The sequence below is a fragment of the Aptenodytes forsteri genome, unplaced genomic scaffold (genome assembly GCF_000699145.1).
Source record: "Aptenodytes forsteri isolate BGI_AS27 unplaced genomic scaffold, ASM69914v1 Scaffold54, whole genome shotgun sequence".
Taxonomy (NCBI): domain Eukaryota; kingdom Metazoa; phylum Chordata; class Aves; order Sphenisciformes; family Spheniscidae; genus Aptenodytes; species Aptenodytes forsteri.
The window spans coordinates 13,098,517-13,117,843 of record NW_008796044.1 but is presented as its reverse complement, the minus strand read 5'-3'; the positions used below and the strand labels follow the sequence as shown (position 1 = coordinate 13,117,843).

At 50.6% G+C, this 19,327-nt stretch overlaps 1 protein-coding gene across 2 annotated transcripts in view; it reads right to left on the bottom strand.

Moving 5' to 3' along the window:
- Positions 1-19,327, bottom strand: part of CSF1R (colony stimulating factor 1 receptor) — a 21,504-nt gene extending 2,177 nt beyond the window's left edge. Inside the window, exons 1-20 of one of the 2 annotated variants that reach the window (XM_019473828.1) lie at positions 19,265-19,327; positions 14,306-14,551; positions 13,203-13,487; positions 12,521-12,657; positions 11,616-11,775; positions 10,551-10,740; positions 9,365-9,480; positions 8,979-9,099; positions 8,099-8,289; positions 7,389-7,501; positions 5,179-5,305; positions 4,584-4,688; positions 4,146-4,256; positions 3,714-3,876; positions 3,040-3,141; positions 2,781-2,892; positions 1,885-2,007; positions 1,654-1,765; positions 1,246-1,345; positions 507-612 (exon numbers count right to left, since the gene is read on the bottom strand). In XM_019473828.1, the coding sequence (XP_019329373.1) occupies positions 507-612; positions 1,246-1,345; positions 1,654-1,765; positions 1,885-2,007; positions 2,781-2,892; positions 3,040-3,141; positions 3,714-3,876; positions 4,146-4,256; positions 4,584-4,688; positions 5,179-5,305; positions 7,389-7,501; positions 8,099-8,289; positions 8,979-9,099; positions 9,365-9,480; positions 10,551-10,740; positions 11,616-11,775; positions 12,521-12,657; positions 13,203-13,487; positions 14,306-14,551; positions 19,265-19,313 (2,769 nt within the window). In that variant the 5' untranslated portion in view covers positions 19,314-19,327. Of the gene's footprint in view, positions 1-506; positions 613-1,245; positions 1,346-1,653; positions 1,766-1,884; positions 2,008-2,780; positions 2,900-3,039; positions 3,142-3,713; positions 3,877-4,145; positions 4,257-4,583; positions 4,689-5,178; positions 5,306-7,388; positions 7,502-8,098; positions 8,290-8,978; positions 9,100-9,364; positions 9,481-10,550; positions 10,741-11,615; positions 11,776-12,520; positions 12,658-13,202; positions 13,488-14,305; positions 14,552-19,264 lie in introns of both variants that reach the window. The other variant, XM_009285853.2, reaches the window with a different exon arrangement.

The window sequence follows — 19,327 nt, the reverse complement described above, 5'->3', positions numbered from 1 at the left end:
GGGTTGGACTAGATGACCTTTAAGGGTCCCTTGCAACCCAAACCATTCTATGATTCTATGATAATGGTGTACGACATCTGTTTCTGCACGGATGACCAGCTGGGGATGCTAACTCAGCACTACCCTTTGCTGTGCCCGCAGGGCATAGCTGCAGGGCAGGCATGCCCGTGCTTTTGTGGAGCTGCAGGACAGCTAGTCAGGAGGCAGCGCACCTTTCGTCCAGCTGCTAACCAAATGCAGGGGAATGGGGCAGGGCTGCTGCACCAGTAGTCATATTGGTGCCCATAACGGTTGCTGCAAAGCAGCTGTATTTCTTTGTCCAGCCTCCTTTGATCATGGGGGGGAGTGACTTAACCCTTCAGCATGGGGAAATCTGGATGCCGCTCTGCACTTTCCACCAACACTAAGCTGCTCCCATCAATTAAAGGTAAGGAAAGTCATCCAGGAGCTATGTTCATGTAGGGGGAGAGCACGTCTCCCCCCTTCTCCCCTCCAAAGGTCCTCACCTGTTCCTTATGCACCTCCAGTTCTTTCTGAATGAAGCAGCCGATCTGGTCGAAGGTAGGTCTCTGTGTGGGCTCCAGGCTCCAGCATGCCTGCATGATGCTGTACCTGCGGAGCCAAACAGGGACAGGGCGGTTGCACTGTGCTGCTGCAAAGCTGCTGCAGGGTCTGCACCCCCAGGCTCTTTCCTGCAGCACTTTTTATTTCGGGCACACAGTACTGAGCAGTCCCTTGTCTTCCTGTCTATAAAACCTGTGGTCAGTGCATGTGCAGTGCTCCAGGGAAAGGCGAGCACAGAAGTGGGTAGAGCAAAGTTCTCTAATCCATCAACAAGGGGCTTTATGCCTCCAGTACTTTTTTCTTTAAGCTAAAACTCATTCCCCTCCTGTAATCTACTCAGGCCTGTCTTCTCACAGTCCTAGGGTCAAAAGTAGCTGACTGAAAAAAGAAAAATCCACCAAGTTCAGCAATGTAGGCATATAACATGAGCTCTCCCACCTTCCTGTACATAAACAGAGGAAATACTGGGTGGAGCATCATAACTGAGTGCCCCAGGTCTTGCTTTCCTCCAGGAGCAAGGAGCAGCCTGGTAGGGTCCAACCTGAACCTCAAGGGCAGACACACCTGGGAGCAGCAGGCAGACCTGTGACCGAGGCCCCTGTGCCATCTCCCTGCCCGTCCCCGTGAAGCGGCTCCAGCCACCCTGTCACCCGTTGTGTGCATCTCAGCGTATCCACTCACATTTCCAAGGGAGCGAAGTCGGGCCTGGCCATCTGGTATCCCTGCTTCACCATGCTGTAGAACTTGCTGTTCACCACCATGCCGGGATACGGACTTTTACCTGTGGCAGTAACAGAGGTGGCTCTTAGATCAGAGGCTTTAACACTCCAGCCTTGTGGGGTGAGAAGAGGCAGCCCGGAGCATCGCCCGAGCTACTCGTTCTCAGGGAGTTCGGAGTTTAGAGCAAATCATCCAGGATCCATTGTTTTTAATGGTCCCTCTGGAAGCATAACACAGTGTTTTATAGCCCTGATAAAACCTAGATTTTTGTCAACCTTCCTCCTTTCTTGGAAACTTTTCTGCAGTGACATTAGGGCTGTGGTAAGCCATGGAAAACAAAACAGGTTTACAAGCTCGCTTCTTTCTTACCAAGGGAGAAGATCTCCCAGAGAAGGATGCCGTAAGACCACACATCGCTCTGCACTGTGTAGATGCAGTCAAAGATGCTCTCTGGGGCCATCCATTTCACGGGCAGTCGGGCCTGGAAGAGCAGAGTCCTGCAGACTGGGGCAAGCTGGCAGCTTATGCTACACCCTGTCCTCCGTGCTCCAGCCGCACCCTACCCTTGTACCTTCTCTTGTCCCCATTTTAATTACTTACGTTGCCTTTTACAACATAGTTAGAGTCATTCATGATATCACGGGCCAGGCCAAAGTCACAAATCTTGGCTACTCGTCCATCTGATACGAGCACGTTCCTGGCTGCTAAGTCACGGTGGATGCACTGGGGAGAAGAGAGCGCAACTGAGACCCAGCCAACGTCCCCCAGCTGTCCCAGCTAATTCCCTGCGGCCCAGGCCTGCCACCGAAACAACACTTAGAGGGGCAAGGGGAACACATACTGCTTGAAAAGCCCCTGTAAGAGGCACTGCGTTGTGTACAAGGAGTATGGGCTCTCTTTCAACCACTTCATTTGCAGTGCTAAGACATTGTGGCGTTTCATGCCATGTCCTTTAATCACTCATGGGGCCGTCGTCTTCCCCATGGGAGGAGGCTCAGAGCCAGGGGCTGTTGACGCTGTGCTCTCATCTCCGAAACAGTCATACGGTTACTCTCTGATACTCTAAATGAGCCAGCTCTGGCAGACAGCTCAACGGCCACTTTCAGTTCCTTGTCCCTGGGGCAGTGGGGAAGCTGCCAATGCGAGAAAGCTTTGCATCAAAGTTCCTGACCTCATGTAAAAGCTGGGGAGAACCGTTGAGACTAGCACGATGCACAGCCCTGGGTTCCCCCCTGTAACGCTGCCCTGCCGTGATGGCCTGCCCGGAGCCTGTGGGAGACGAAGGCTCTGAAGCCTGACACCAGGCGCCATGGCCCAGCGCGTCTGAACCCAACAAACGCAGCAGAGAGGCCCATTTCCAGCAGCAGCTTGCTTGAGCTTGGCCACCCCATCCGAAAACATCCCGAGCCTTGTGCAGACAGGATGGCTGGTGCCTGCTGGCTGGACTGGTGTTTCTCAGCTGGGGTGCTGGGGGCAGTTGTCCTCTTGGCACTCACGTTCTTCGATGCGAGGAATGCCATGCCCTGGGCCACCTGGCTGGAGAACTGTAGCAGGTCAGAGAGATTGAGGGGACGGAGGTCCTCCCTGGTTTCATCTTCTTCCTCTGAGCTCTTCCCTGAAATGCAAAGCGAAGTTTTAGAGTTGCTGCAAACCTGGGAATAACTCAAGCTATGCTGTATCCTGGTTCCCTGGGGCTAAACCAGACAGGATCACCAGAATAAAGAAATCATAAAAACACAGAAATGAGCCTTTAACTCACCCCTGGCTTGCACAGAATCTGATGACGCTGGAGATGGTGATGACACAGGTCTCATTTCAACATACGTTTCCAAACCCTGGCTCGAAAAGCCACTGTCACTGAGTCAGAAGCAACAGAGATGGAGGCAGGCTGTTAGCAACCCGCCAGCAGTACCTTCTGCCCTTCTCCACATCCACCGAGAGAAGAAACCACATCCGTGCCTGCAGGAACTGGCTTAGCTAGAGGCTTAAGGGCAAGGGGAAAGTCAACATTGAGGCCAATTCAGAAAGGGCACCTAGGTGCCCTGTGGTATGGGGCTCCAAGTACTGCTCCCCTTTTGTCAAGGGGCTGCCCTTGGCTGATGGGGAGCACTCAGCCTCTTGTCCTACAAAACCCACGTGCCCAACAGTGGAGGAAGCCAAAAAGTCCCGATTCCAGATTGTGGGAGGGCAGACTGGATTGAAACCTGGATTTATTGTGGGATATTCACGCTGTCAAAGACTTTGAAAAACTCGGAAGTGTAACCAAGTCTAAACACACGCAACCCCAGTGGCTTTTACATCCTGGTATTCTGCAAGTCCCCAGACCTTTGGCCTTAACCTCTCCCCAGCACAGCCCTCTGCGCACCTCTCACAGCAAGTACTCAGGCCTGCATTGCTCAGCCCTGTGGCCACCAGAGCTCTGCTTTTACCTGCGGATGTATTTCTTCTCTAGGTCAACGTTTTTGTAATCAGCAGTGCTGTCTAAAGAGGTGTCCAGGGCAGAGTCCTGGATAATTATGGATTCAGCCTTCTTCCGCAGGAAATTCAGCAGATCTCCATAGCGACAGTACTCGGTGATGACGAGGATTGGGCCTGGAAGAGAGGCAGAAAGGGTTCGTTAAGAAGTGATGTTACTGTGACCTGTCCTGAGGATTGCTTTCCCTGGGAGGGGCAGCAGAACCCACACTGCCCATAAGTGCATCCGGAAAGGGCCAGCCCACAGGCCCTTGCAAAGTTATAGGTTCAAAAAAGGCCGCCAAGGTCATCAGCTATCTGTGTTGTGAGACTGAGGAGAGGTAACAGCCTCAGAGGAGCAGGCCATGGGAGGGGTCCATGGGGGAAGCAGGGCTGTGGGATCCTACCTCCATAGGTACATGCTCCCAGCAGGTTAACAATGTTCTCGTGGTGTCCCAAGTGACTCATGATCTTCAGCTCAGACATAAGAGCTTCCTGCTCATCTGTGTCTGCCGATGCTGCAAGACAAGAGGAAAAGGGCTGTGTGAAGGAGTGAGGGAGGGACAAGGAATAGATGGTGGGGGAGGACAGAAAAAGGTGTAGAAAGAGATAGGGAACAAAAGGAGGAGACACTTAGAGAGGAAATTGTGTGCTCTGTCTATGCCTTTGGCCACACATGTCCACAAAAATGACAGCAGCGTGATTCCAGCACTCAGTACTTATCACAGAAACATCTAAAAAAGTAGATGTTGCAGCCTGGGCGCACCAACACATGTGAACACACTCTACATCCTGCCCAAAGGAGCGTGGGGGATTTCAGCCTTTGCAAGTTGCTCTGGGCTTACACTTTAGCATCTTCACAGCCACTTTGAGGACTGAATCTTCTTTGCCCAGCCCAAAAGCGGTGGCTTCTACCACTTTTCCAAAGGCTCCCGCTCCAAGAGTTTTTCCTGCAGAGGGAAAAAAAATGTACTTATAAGATACTTTATAGAAAGAGATTGAGCAGTTGTCCTGCACACAGCCTTGAGGAGGATGTCTGGCGGGTGGGGATTCCTGCTGAGCCCAGACAAGATGACACACCCCTTAGTCAAGAGCTGGTTAACATCTGAGGGGAACTCTACTGTGAGCAAAGATGGTATGAAAGAGGCCATGTCCAAACACGGGCTCACCAGCTCTGTGCATTCGGAATGACCCCAGATGCAAGAGGAGGGACATGATCCTCTCAACCTTCCTTGGAGCAATGGAGGGCTGGAGGGAGGTTGTACCCTAGCGTTTGCCACCCTGTGCAGAAGAGAGCAGCAAGGCCTAGTTAAGGATCTTGCTGTAATGTCTGGATGCAGCTTTGGATGTTGCCCAGTTGCTTTGGCTCTGTCCCTTGGAGCATTTCAGCTCTGTGGCGAGCTGCATGCCACCAGGCAAGCAGCGAGGAAGGTTTCTTACCAAACTGGAGGTTATTCCTAGGAAACTCCCATTTTTCATTGTATGGCAGCTGAGTGGGATCGATAAAGATGTAGTTATTCCCTTCACAGGCCTCAATGATCTTCCACCGCACCTGGTACTTGGGTTTCTGTAAGGAAAAGACTCCAGTTACTCAATGTTCCTCAAGTCCTGAGGGTTCCCCAGTCCCAGCATACACTCTAGCTCTCACCCTGCAGGCATAGAGGGAAGACTCAGGTTTCAGCTCATCAAATATGTCTTGCTTTGAACCTGGACTGAGTGAGAGAGGCTTTGTCTGGACAGCCTGGTCCCTGTGCTGTTACAAAGTTCCCCCAAGTCATCATTCATGACGTAAAGTAGCCCGTTGCCCTCACTTGGGATGGCAGAGCTGGGAGAGCCAGCATGTCCCACCAGACCAGTGGCTGAGCTGTGCCCAGCTGGTGGCAAAGGAAGGTGTCCCTGCTGTCTCTCCTTCCTTGGTACCCTGGGTTGCTGAGCACAGCAGAACGGTGGAGCTGGCCCAGCCCCACTTCCCTTACAGGGGAAAAAAAGAAATGGAGAAAGAGAAGTAAGAATTTCTTCTCTTTTCCACAAATCTCATGGCAGAAGTAACCAGGCAAGGACAGAGAGAAGCGGTGCTGGAGCCCATGGGCAGAGGCAGTTGCCAGCTTGTGCTGGGTGTTGTCATTCATGTTGAGAGGGCTAGGGAGCCAGGCTGGAGGCACAAATACAGAGAAAGGCAGTGAAATAGCTTGGCATGAGAATACTGTGAGCAGCCTTTGCTCCTGTACAAGGAGACAGGCAAGGACCTGCAACCAGAGTGGCAAAGGTGGTCTCAGGTCCATCAAGACAGACACAGGGAAGCATGGGTGGAGTGACCATGGCTGTGATGAATCACCTCATGTCCCAGCTACTGGGAGGTGTGTGCTGAAATGCTTCTCGTCACCACTTTCCCTGGATAGTTGCAGAGAAGGATGCAGCGTATGGGTAGATGCTCAAAACTAGGTTAGCACAGGCATGAGGGACCATAACTGAGGCAAACAGATGTGCAGTTTTGATGCAAAGCATCTATTTGTTTTCTCCCCCACACTGCTTTTTTCTTTGCCTGAGAGTTGAACATCTGTGCCCATGCAGGCTGTTGAAAAGGCCCAGACAGGATGCTCCAAGCAGCACAGTTTCTAGTGGAGGTCCCTCATAAAGAATGCCACATGCATTCAGTTTATCTGCTGTTGCCTGCTCCCAGAGGGTGAGCATTGCTGCTTTCTGCTCCATGATTCACCTAGCACTGCAGCACTCAGCCATGGCTCAAGAAGCCCATGGCTGAGATAGATAAGATTATTTATAAACACGTCCTGCTTCTCTTGGGCTTGCAAGGCCTCCCTAAATGCTATTTCTTCAGAGCTGTGCTTACACATCCATCCACCTCTCTCTCTCTGGACTACTGGCCAAAGAAAGCTCTGCCTGCAAATCTGTAGGCACTTGTTTGGGAGGGGGCTCTGCTGGATCTTCTGACAACCAGCACCAGAACTTTGCTGCAAAATTTGCAGCCTTGATGGGCTGTCAAAGGAAGAGTGCCAAAAGGGAGAGCTGAAAAACAGGAGATTTTCACCCACTGATGAAGCAGAGGTGGCTATTGATTGGCACAGTTTATGGAAACAACCGAGAAGGAATCAAAGTGCTGAAAATGAGTCTTGCAGAGAAAATGGGGCAAGTTCCTGTATAAAAATAGTGACCAAGTCTTCCTGGAGACAAACGCCTTCTAACATCATCCTGTTTCCCCATAAAGACAGCTTTTTATAAATCAGGGAGGAGAATAAAAAGTAGATGCAAGTTGCAGACCACTTTTTTTTCCCTCCTTAATTCACTCTGTGGATTCATGGTGACCAGAGCAAAACCAGCTGCAATTGACAGCACAGAGTGAGCACCTTTGTCTGGCACCAAGGAATATCCACGTTGACCTCTGGGCTACAAGACTGAGGGACCAGGGTGGGAGAGGCGTTAACACACTGGGTTTGGTGCACGAGCCTTGCCCTGCAGCAGAGAAGTTGGGAGCCTTCCTCCTGGGGGAAGTTGGGAGGCAGTGGAGATGAGGGAGGTAGCTTGCCTGGTACCTCCAAGCCTAATGCTCCCTGCCTGTGGGGGCCAGCAGAGGCAGTGTGGTCTCTGAGGCTGGGCAGGCGTTGCAGCCCTTGCTATGCAACAGGGAATCTGACCTGGTTGTACTTGTAGAGGAGGAAGAGGAGTAGGAGGAGCAGCAGGACCGATGTACCTATGCAGGTGGAGAGAACGGGGCTGAAGAGCTTGTTTGGGGGGGCCATGACATTTCCTAGAGGAGGAAAAAAATGGGGATGAGTAAAACACTCCTGTTTCAATCCCATCTGTGGGAAGATTTTGCCCAGCTGTTCACTTAGGCTTCCCCTGTATGCAACACAACCCAGCACTGGCCTCAGAGACACCCAAAAGAGCTTCTGGGAACTGAGGGAAGTTCTTGATGCCAAACTCAAGGCTGCAATGGTTCCCCCCGTGCACCCCAATTTCCACACAAAGAGCACCAGGTCCAGGTCAGACTGACTGGGGACCAAGATCTGTGCAGCAAGAACAGGCCCATCAAAAGATGCAACCTCTGGACTCCAGTGGGCTGAGCGACAGCTGGCTGCGCCGCGCCCTGGAGCTGGGTCCTGAAGTTATAAGGTGTTCATGGCATGGCTCAGCCTTTGGCACCAGGCTACGCCCAGCCAGCAATTCCCACATGGCTCCTAGGACTGGCAAATGCCAAAGCCTCCCAACTCCTGTGAAGACAGAGGGCTTGCGGAATCTATTCCACCTCTCTTGCAAGACAGTAGGGATATACGTATAGGAAGATGGGCCCCCAAAAGCCCCCAGATCCTTCCCCACTCTGCCAAGCTACCAGTTTGTATCTTACTGGTGATGGTCAGTGAGTGAAACATGTCAGAAGCGTTCCCCTCTCTGTTAGTGGCCACACAGCAGAAGGTAAAATTGACACCCAGCTCCTGGAACGGGACAATGCTCTCCACCTCCACCTCTTGGAAGGGCAACATGTTCACAACCTGGGGACTGGAGTCGTTCAGTAGCAACCTATAGTCCTCGTTGTATCTGCAGAGACACCAAGCAGTAGAGAATGAGTGCTCCTCTGCAGCACAGTTGCTCATAAGTGAATTGGTGCCTGTAACAGACTAGAGAGGAGACACTGGGAATTAGGGTTGCAGCTCTATGAGACATTACTTACTGCCCGGTTAAAAGATCTCTCCCTGAACATCAAAGCCCTGTATAGACAGAGCCTTAACCGCCTTTATGTGGCTACAGCTATGGCAGCAGTTCCCTCCTTGAATGGGGCTGGTACTGAGACACAGCCACACCTGTCCAGGCAGCTGCAGTTGCCTCCCATCATGTTGTAGCTCAGTGAGCCTGTGCTCTGCAGAGCCTCAGACCTGTGGAGGTCCCAGAAAGATGACTAGGACCAGCCAGGATGTAGCTCTACAGCAACCTACACCAGGGCACTTCTCCAAGGCACCCACAGGTTCCTCTGAAAAGCATTGGGAGAACATGAATCACAGGCGGCTGAACTCTGCAAGCTCAAGACTTCAGGAATAATACCTGTCCCCTGTCCTCAGACAGTGCCCAAGAACCTCTTTTTTTAGCAGGGCAACATCCTTCTTGCTGTTACTGAACAGGCTCTGCTATATTGCCTGTAAGCAAGCCCACGTGGTGCTGCTCAGCAAATGCCAGCATAGCAAGGGCAAGTGCACACCTTGGAGGTACTCAGTCTCCTGGGCATGTCTTACCTGTCAGAGTGAATGGGGCACTGGTACCACTCAATGCGTGGGGCAGGGTAGCCGATGGCCATGCATTGAAGGATGCTGGAGTCATTGGCTGGCACCTTGATTTTGCAGACCCTTGGAGGAGCTGTTGGGGAAGGCATATAAACAGTGAATGCTATGATCAGAGGAAGAGCACATTCCCTGTGCTCTGATTTACTTTCCATGTGTGCAACAGTAAAACACCAGGAACCCCCTATGCATAGGTTTGGGCTGGGTCCCAGATGCATTCTGGCTGAGTGTCCTGCGGGCACTGGGCTGGAAGCACCCTGGTACCCCGCCCTACTTGCTGCCAGCTGGGCAGCAGCCCCCGGGCAAGCAGGGTGAAAGAACGGGCAATGCCAAGCACTTACATTTCACAGAGATACTGAAGGTAACTGATGCATTGGTCTCATTGTTGAGGGCATAAAATGTATAGGGACCTCCCTCTCCTTCCTGCAGGCGGTTCAGGAAGAGTGTGTTGTTATACCTGCTCACACAGAGAGAGTAAACACCACGAAGAAACGCAAGCACTCACACAGTCTTTGCTCAGCGAGATGCTGCTGCTTCCTATGCCCTGGAGCGGGTGAACACTTCCCAGCACTAATCCCAGCCCACGAGGGGAATCTGCTATTTGCTTCTTCAGGGGGAGCAGGGAGGATCTGATCTTCCTTAGAGGAAAGACCTTTTGCCACCAAGTGCACAGCACTTCTGAAAGGCTACAGGTGGGTGAATGCTCAGAAGGAAAGGAGAGTGTAACATCTAAATCATTGTCTTTGAAGGGCTAGAGGATGCTGGTCCTCCTGCCTTTGACAGAATGAGTTATTCTTCCCATTTCTTAGCCCATCAATTCATGGTCCCTAGTGCCCGCTGCCCCCTGCCCCCAGCCCATTTCTCAGATCCTGATGCAAGGAAGAGTTCGCCCTAAAGCCATCATGCTTGCTGAGTGGCACAGTTCCTCTTGTGGATTATTTTGGGTTTCTAAGAAAATGAAAAGGGAATTGCCAAAACTCCCCACCGAATGGAATGATTCTCTTTCTTTCGGTCTCCTTTTTGGCCTCGGTTGGCTGTAGGCTTTGGAAGAGCAGGGCTGTGCCCTCCATTAGGTCTTATCCACATAACAATGTTTCTGGCTTCTCTTCACATGGGGCATACAGTGCCGCTCGGCACATACACTCTTCAGACTGCAGAGAATGGGGCAGGTCTGAGGAGCAGTGAGGGAATTCGGGGTTTTTGTACTGTTCATCCACCCCTACAATTTCTTCCTGCAAGGAGAGTGCGAATTTGAGCAACCAGACCACAAAAGTGATAGTGACTTCCACAAGGTTTTCTAAAGAGAAGGCTGCCAAGTTACAGAGGTGGTGTCCTCCTTGACCTCATCAGACCTGCTCACTGTGGTTTGCTAATAATACTGGAAAGAGAAGACAGAAAGGCAGAACAGTTCCCCTCTTTAAAACCAGAGAGTTTTCTGTGAGCCAATAGCATGGGGTCTGCCTGTCTCACAAGGAAAGCATTTTTGGAAACATGCCATGGCCAGTGTAGAAGAGAGAGCGCACATACCAGTTGTTTCCAGAGATCATTTGGCCCTTGAATGTGGTATTCCCAGAGTTCTTCAAGAGGTTCGTGTGCTGCCAGCTCCAGTGGAGAAGTTTTGGGTAAGCCTCAATGTGGACCTGCAGCTTCAGACTCTCTCCCAAAGCAACCTCCTGGCTGGTGGCTTGCATTGGGGTCAGGAATACATAACCTCTCTCTGCAGGATGGAGGAGAGCATGACCATCAGCAGGTATGTCCAGAGACCTGAAACAAGCTTATACCAGCTTCATAAATGGACCATTATTGGAACGGGCAGCTGGGAGACTGCAGGAGGGAATGAGGCATTACACAGATTATGTTGCCAAAGGAGTACTTTTAAGTTGCTTCTTTGTCATGGGAGCTTGGATTACACTCTGCCTGAGGAGGGCTAGAAAATCTTAGTGATATCTCATGGGAAAAGGGGTTTTACATGCCGTGTCCTAATAAGTGATGAGGCTAAAACTGTATCTCCTGATCGTCCATAGATGACAGGCCCCTTAGCTAAACTCCTGGCTTCTCAGTTGGAAACAATTCAGACCAAGCCCTCTTTCTGAGCCATGGTATGCAGTGGCTTTGGGTCATCAGCAAACCCCAGCTTATGAGCTGCGGGGATGAATTTTCCATCTTGAGATACAAACAAGTGTATAATAGACCTGAATCCTCTTATGGGGATCTGTTACTGGAAGAGACAAAGATCCATACCCTGCTCATGTGGCTTGCCCTTCTTTCTAGTCAGCCTTTCCTGGTCTTCAGCATAATCTTGCCCCATTCTTTTTTTGTTTTAAAGCTGTTTATAAAAACACACAGAAACTGAGAAGAGCTTTCTGATTTTTCATCCAGAATCCAAAAAATGTCCTCCTGCCCCTCAAGATGTGAAGGGAACACCAGTTCCTTTCCTAGCAGCTCCACAGTTCTCATGTGAGCCTTCAAGGACAAGCGAGAATGATGTTTCCAACAACAAAACTAGGAACAAGATGGAAGCAGAAGCAGGAAATACTCAAAGCTAGGTGTGATTCAGCCCACACCTTCCTGGTCTTTTGGGGAAGCACTCACCTACTACCTGAAGCATTGTCGAGGCATTCCTGAATCCTGCTGAATTGTTAGCTATACAAGTGTATTTCCCACTATCTTCCATGGTCACCGCTGGAATGGACAGGATGTCGCTGATGAAGTAGTTCTCATTTTCAAAGCTAGGCTTTTTAGTTCTCCTGACCTGTCAGGCAGGGAGGGAACATCAGGCACTTTCTTGGAAGGGCAGAGGATGGAACTGAATATTTACGACAAACATACCCACCCCCCTCCTGTTCTGGGCTACTGAACTTTGTTATAGAGACCCTGTCACTGAAAGCCATCTGTGTGGAGACCAAGAGACGTATTAAACCTAAGTATTCAGGGCAGATATTCCACAGCAGTTAGGATTATAGCTATTGTCAGCCTTCTGACTGCAAGTTGGCCTTACATTATGTGATCCAAACATATCTGTATGTTATTTCAACTCCTTAATAAAGGCATCAGATATAATAAGGACTTCTAGCAAACCTTATCTAACCATCTAGCAGTTAAAAGTCAGCACAACAGAGATTTTGAAATGCATCTCTTTCTTCACCCATATCTTTTCTCTGGGGAACTGTGTGTCCTGAACACGTTTGCTGCTTTATAAGCCCTGGCAGGGCTGGGTGGAAAAATGTTGCCTTAGTAGGTACTGTGGTTCCTGCTCAATGAACTCAGCTGAAAAAACAACTTCTCTCTTGCTGCAAGATCCTGACAATGGGCAGGTGTTTCTTAACCCTGCGTCATCCCAAGGAAAAGATGGCCATATTCACATTTCTACAGCTTGTTTGAATAGCTGCTTTGGTTGGGCAGTTCAAGGCTTTGCTGCAGGTGACTTTGGTCTGGGCAGTTCTTACCACCCTATGTCTCCCAGTTTCCAGGAAAGCCCTTGAAGCTGCACAACTTACGCTCTTTGCTGCTGTCACCCATCTGATGTCATACTTGTGGGAAGGAGCAATTACTCTGCAAGTGACTTTGAAAGGTTCGCCCACGATTCGCACATGGTCTATAGGGTCCATCATCACTGATACAGGCTTCTCCAGTGCTACACAAAGGCAAACAGGGAAAGATTCAGTGTCAGCTGGTCCAGTGACCCCGTGTGCTTTGGAGACACCCCAGGGCCTGGCTACCTTCTCCTTTCCATCCTCTTCAGCCTCTTTACCCCCAGCCTTCTCCTTCCCTAGGGATCATCACTCCTTTTTGTGCACGTGTCTATGGGAAGCAGTACAGGTTGGGGAGAGCACAGCAGTCAGCACTGTGGGTTGAAAGGGAAGGGGAACCTTCTGCCACGGTTACGTGCTCTCATCAGGGCTGAGGACTTGCAGAACCTCAGGGAGATAGGTGGACTTTTTTCTCTGTTCTGTGATAGTGCCTGCAAAGATTTGAACACCGCTGAACACATGGAGACCCACCTGAAGGAGCCAATTTGCCAGAAGCTAATGGAATTTTGCCTCCATTAAATACCCTTTAAAGACTGCAGGTTCAGAAGGTCTTTCCTACCACTGGCGAGGAGCTTTTCCTTAACTATCTACTGTGGCCAGCTTAGCTATGGCTGTCTCCCCGAGGACAGCAGCAACCCCAATCCTTTACCTTCTTCCACAATCAGTCTTATTCTTGATGACTTCTGTATTTTTCCATTTATCACTGCTTGGCATCGGTAAAAGCCCTTCTGCTTGCTTTGCACATTGTAAAGTGTTATTCCTTTCTCAGTACTGAAAGAATAGTTGGTCCCGGGTGAGAGACGAGAGGCGTCATCCATTATCAGAGTCACACTGGATCCATACTCGGGGGCCGTGATGAGACAGGGGAGCTCAGCATTACCACCTTTGCTCACGAAGATCCGGAAAGTTGGGGTGTACCACACATTATTGGGATCTGTGGAGGAGACAAGGTAGGCCAGAGAATGGGATCAGAAAATGCATTGAAGCGAAGGAACACATTCCAGCAAAGGCAAGTCTCCAGCACTGCTGCTCAGTGGGAGTTCGATGCTGGGGCAGCCCTGCTCAACGCCTGCCTGACTCAGCCTCCAAAAACTCACACGACAAGCCCAATTCCAGCTAAGGCATTTGAGGAGAGCACAGCAATCAACTCACAAATGTACATAGGCAAGAGGGACTGAGAAGTATGCTTAACTCTAATTAAACTTTTCACCATGGCGTTCGTTTTATTTATCAGACCTCCAGCTCCCCTGTCTAGGACAGTATCTCTGGTACAAGGGAAGGGGTGAACTCAAGTGGCAGAGCTACCACAGCATAACTTCTGGGGTAAAAGAATATTTGGGGTTCAGGTCACGCTGTGAGGATGTGATTCATGTGACTTTCCCTTATTTGGGGTACTGGCAATACAGTTCTCCGATTTCCAGATCTCACTGCTCATTATAACACTGAACAGACTTTCATCCCTGTTTTTTCAGGAAGAGAAGCCAAGGTAAATGGAGGGAGAGGTCCAGGCCATTCACAGATATGCATGAGATGTAAATGCTCTGTATTCTGCCCCAGTGCTTCAGCCACAGGCCCCATTGCATGTGGGCTTACATGGTTGTGGGTAAGCCACTGCCCCAGTGGCCCCACTGCCTGCACTGCTCCCCCAAACACACACACAACCACATCCACAGAGAGAATCTGTGTAATGGCCGTGCTCCCTCAAAGGAGGCCGTTCTGCCAGCATATGTGGGAAGAGAGAAGCATGGTTACCTCGCACAAACAGATGCACAGTTGCAATGCCCTCATCACTTCTGTTGACGTAAGCACACTTATAGGTGCCTGTATCCCTGTAAGTGGCCTTGGGAATACTGAGTGTGCTGCTGGTATGGTTGCTGAACGTATCCTTTTGGCTTTTCCATTCAACTTCTGACTCTCCTGAGCAGTGCAAGATGACTGGATCACCCGTGTTGACAACCAGAGCAGGGAGGTCATGGCTGATCACTGGGGATGCTGAGCCTACAAAGGAAAAAGAGAAAGAGTGAGGATGCATAAATGATCCCTAATGATGCTCTGTTGGAGTTCACACTGCTGAGCATGGAGTAGCTCAGCATCAGGAAGAGGCTGGGCTTGGAATTCAAACTGGCTTTTTGGCTTGCGTCACTCCAGCCATTCTCCATCCCACCAGACTGATAGAACCTGATACTCCAAGGAACGAATTTCAGGGAAGAGACAAAACCCCACATGTGAACATTTAGAGCACTGGGACAGAAAAAAACAATCATCTGGAGCTGATTAGGCCAGATGCTAGCTTGGAAATTATTCCTGTTGGGTTTTGCCTCTTCTTGCAAGAGTTTTCCTTTTGTGGCAGAGCTGGAACTACTACATGAACTTCATTAGCCCGTAACACCATTTGGTGAAGTTTAAGCCAAATCTAGTGGATGGGGCTTTCTTTGTTGCACTGGTGCTGTGATGAGCTAGAACAGACCTGGAAAGCTTCTGCAGAGCAGGATGTCAGTGCATGCCTTTTGGGAAGACTGGCTTTTTGGTTGCTGGGCAATGGATTTTGAAGGACACCTACTTGTGCCTTATCATAGAGTCAAACAGTGTGTTTTGCTTGCAGATACAATGAAAACATTATGAAGTGAGTTAGCATTATTATTCATATTTGGGGGTGGGAAACTAAGGCACAGAAAAGCTAAATGGCTCATGAAAGCCCATAGCTGCAGTTGTACGCCAGGCCATGCTGACACTAGCGTTGCAACCCAGCTGGATTTCTGATGCCATCTCTACTTTGAAGATGGCTTCTTTGCTGGCTGAATAAAGGGGAACCAGGGTCCCACTCCAGCCCTTAGTGTCAGAGGGAAATATTTTTTTCCCTGTTTTGCCACATCAGCGAGTTCTTTGAGTCACCACCTATATTTAGGGTGGGGGGAAGTGAGAAGTGAATCAGTGCTGTGGGGCTAGGGAAGAAGCGGTACTGCCACCCCCACGCCAGGCCTTCGGGGAGGACAGGAAACACATTGCAAATGGCTATCTGTGCTCAGGGGGCTCTGCACCCCTCTCCAGACCCTATCCAGGGCTCTTCTCCCACTTCTGCTTTCCTTCCCAGTTGCTAACCCACCCTCACATCTTAAAGGGACACACACCCAGGTTCCAATAATAGTAAGTAGAAAGGTAGCTGCCCAACTTATCAATTCATTGCTCTTCGTAGAGGACATCTCTGCAGGCAGTGCTCCTTTTGGGTGGCGGCAGCAGAAACAAGGGCTGAGTTTAGTCTCGCGATGCCTCAAGCTTTGCAGCAGACTGCTCTGCACTCACTGGAGCTCTTTAGTGGAAAGATTTGTTGTGCAAATGAACATAAACCCCCTAACTCATCAGAAGTGGGAGAGGGCAAAGCACCCTATAATGGCACCATTCGTCCAGCTGTACTTGTATATCCTTCAGGGGAAGGGGGTGTAGTGGTCAAATGTTACAGCCCTTGTCTCAGGGAGGAGAGAAGAGAAGGCTGCTTATGGTCATGGGTAGCAAAGACAGTTTAAAGCAAATCTGTTCCCAGGTGCTGCCTTGGACACTGTCCCTGTAACACAGCCAGCAGAAGCAGCATGCACCCATCCTCATCCACCCCTGCTCACAGCTCATTTGGTGAAGACTGTGTCCTAGGTGCAAATGTGTGTCCTGTGCTACCAGCTGTGCTCAGGGCAGTAACACCAGAGCCCATCCATCAGAGCTCAAAGAGCATCATTTAAGCAGTCTTGGGCTGATGCCTCCCTCCGTGCAACGAAGGGTCAAGAATACGAGACTTGAGGCCCTGGAGAGCATTGCTGGCGTGTGACAACGATGCAGTTGCCCAGGGGAAACCCAAACAAGGCCTGGATCAAACTCACTGGCCCTGGGGGAAGAAGCAGAGGACAGGGAACTTTGGAGCATGGAATATTTGACATTTTATCTCTTTTTTTTTTAAAATGCTTTTATCTTTCTGTGAAAACAGAAAAAGTCTCATTTATTCCCAGAGCAGAGAAAAACATATCCCAGAAATCTTTGAAAAGCAACATTTTCCACATATCTGAGGTACAATATTCCTCCTCTTTGCTAAACTGTGTAAACCCAGCCTCCAGGCTATCACTGGAAACTCCTGTCAATGGCACAACCACCACACAGCGGAGTGAGGATAGACGGGGCAGAAACATTAAATGCAGGACAATGCCAGGTGAAGGCCACCCAAGCATCCACTCCGTGTGTGCTGGGGGGATGAGTCAGACCAGCAGATCCTTTTCCAGAATGGGGAAGCAGGGCTGCTGGGGGAGGCTTTCTCCCTGCTGACCAGCGTGCAATCTTGCACAAAGCCCAAAGATGTCTCTCTACTGCTCTTCAGCAGCTTCCGCAGCATTGCCGGGAGCTGCTGGCCAAAGGTTTTACCACACTTGGGTTGTGTAACCATGACCTCTAGTTACAGCTGCAGGCTCTGTCCCTGCCTCTCCCATGCCAGCCAAAACATTACTTTCCTCTGCTGAGGGTTTGGAAATGGTGAGGAAGGAGAAGTGAAGGCTGGTAAGACAGAGGCTCAAGAACCTTACCACAGAAGCCAGTCATCAGGACCTTGACTTGGTCCTGAAGGATAACTAAGGTCTGGCCCTGGGAGAGACCCATACCAGGCCTGAGCTCCCCTTGCTCCCTCCTCAATGATGGGAGGGAAGAACTTGGTTTCTGAGGACATCTTCCCCAAAGTCACCTACAGTATATCTGGGGGGCAGGGGATGGGGAAAAGGGTGCTTATCACCTCAGAGGTTTAGATTCATCCACAACAAGGAAACAAAAGAAACCCCAGGAATACTTCTCAAGATGGCCAAGAACACAGACGTGAGCTGATCAGGTTTCAAATCCTTCCTCTGCTTGATCTGAAGCTGGGATTTGAGACCCTGACACTCTCCCAGCAAGAGCCCAGATTACAATGGTCACACCACATTAGCCTTGGGTACTCTCAGAAGATGCACTTGCAATCCAAGAGGTAGGAAAAGGAAGTCAGGCTCTGGCTCCAGCTTGAGGCTATTGCTTTGGACAACCTTGGCATGCTGAAGCTTTGTGCTGCAGATGGCCAACAGTGATGGTACTCAGACAAATGTGGGTCTAACACCCTGACATGGCAGAAAGTGCCTGATGAGGATGTCACAGCTGGTGACCTGCATTGCCCAGGAACCGTCAGAGACATCCTGACAGATATCATTATGATCTATCACAAATCTACATCACACCTGCCTCATCCCTATTATCTTAAAAAAACCCATAAGAAATTATGCAGCCTTCACAACCCAGTTCACAGCACAGCAGACCTGGAAAAAGCCTGCTCAGCATGTCAGAGACATGACTTGAAGTGAAACACCATGCAGTGCAATAACAAGGATGCAAATTTCCTGGGCTGAAAATATGAACACAGCAGTGGCTCGAGGCATACACTGCCTCCCTGTTACATACTGAATGCTTTCCCCCCTAGATTGCACCCTTCCAGGGGGGGACTTCCCACCATAGTCTCATCGTGTGGGGAGCAAGCTCAAAAGAATAATGAAGGAAAGTGTCACACAAGATCTGAGAGGCTGCCAGCACTTAAGACGGAAGATTAGTAATACTGGTTTCTGTCTGTTTGGTTGCAAACCTCAAAACAGGCTTAGTGACTCTTTCTTGAGGTTGATGGGTTATTGCCTCTTGGTCATCTCCGCAGCCCCAAAAGCCAGGCGTATTCACCTTTCCCTTCTTGGCTGCCTGAGTTCTCTTTCCACCACAAGGTCAAACACCTAGCTCTACAGCCCTGTTGTGTATGCCAGCACCACCAGAAAACAGCAATCCTCAGACATCTCCAGCCAGGCACAAGGTGCATTGGAAGGTGCCAATGCAGCCGACTTTCCCCAACTCTGTCACCTGCAGGCCAAGCATCTCCAGCTCTTGTCCCGTTTGGGCAAAGGGTTATTTCAGAGACGGCTTCCCTCAGGACACACTTTCTGCTGGACCTCTCCTTCCTCCTAACCCCCACCCAGACCCAAACAGCAGGAAGTTTCCCTTTCCCATCTCCCCACTGCCAAGGCTCTTCCTATGCTACGTGCACCTTTCCATACCCCTTGGCCTTATCCTGGCAGTGCTGCAGGCAGCCAACAGCTAGACCTCAGCACAGCTGGCTCCAGAGCCCAACACAGACTAGCAACACACCCTCTTTCCACCACTGTACCTCCCTCTATAATGACAGCCAGTTCTGGATGGTCTTCAGGAAGCTGCTACAGCCAAGTCTGTGCTAAAAGCCAAGCCAGTGCCTCTTCCCTGCTGTGCCATGGAGCAGACATGTTCTCTTGCCTGCTCCCTGCCTGTGCCGAGGCTCCTTGAACCTGCCCACAGCAGTGGTGGCTGCCTCATGAAGCAGCCTCCAGAAGCAGGGACCATCCCAGCCCACAGCAGGCTTTTGGTAGACATGATTGGGAGACCAGCTTCACCCTCCACCACCAGGAGCTGAGTGCCCATTAGTCCAACTTCAGCGTTGCTCCGTCCCCAGCCCCATTGAGGCTGTCACCCCTCTTCGCCCGAGGAGGGATAGAGCACTTACACTGGACACCCAGGAAACCCTCGCCGCAACCCAAACCTGCCCCAGAGTGACATACACTGGACACCCAGGAAACCCTCGCCGTAACCCAAACCTGCCCCAGAGTGACATGGAGACACTGTAGGGTTTTGGGGGACCAGTGGACCTACCGTGCCAGACGCTGGCTGCGGTGAACAGCAGGAGGAGAGCAGGACCCATGTCCCCAGGGACCG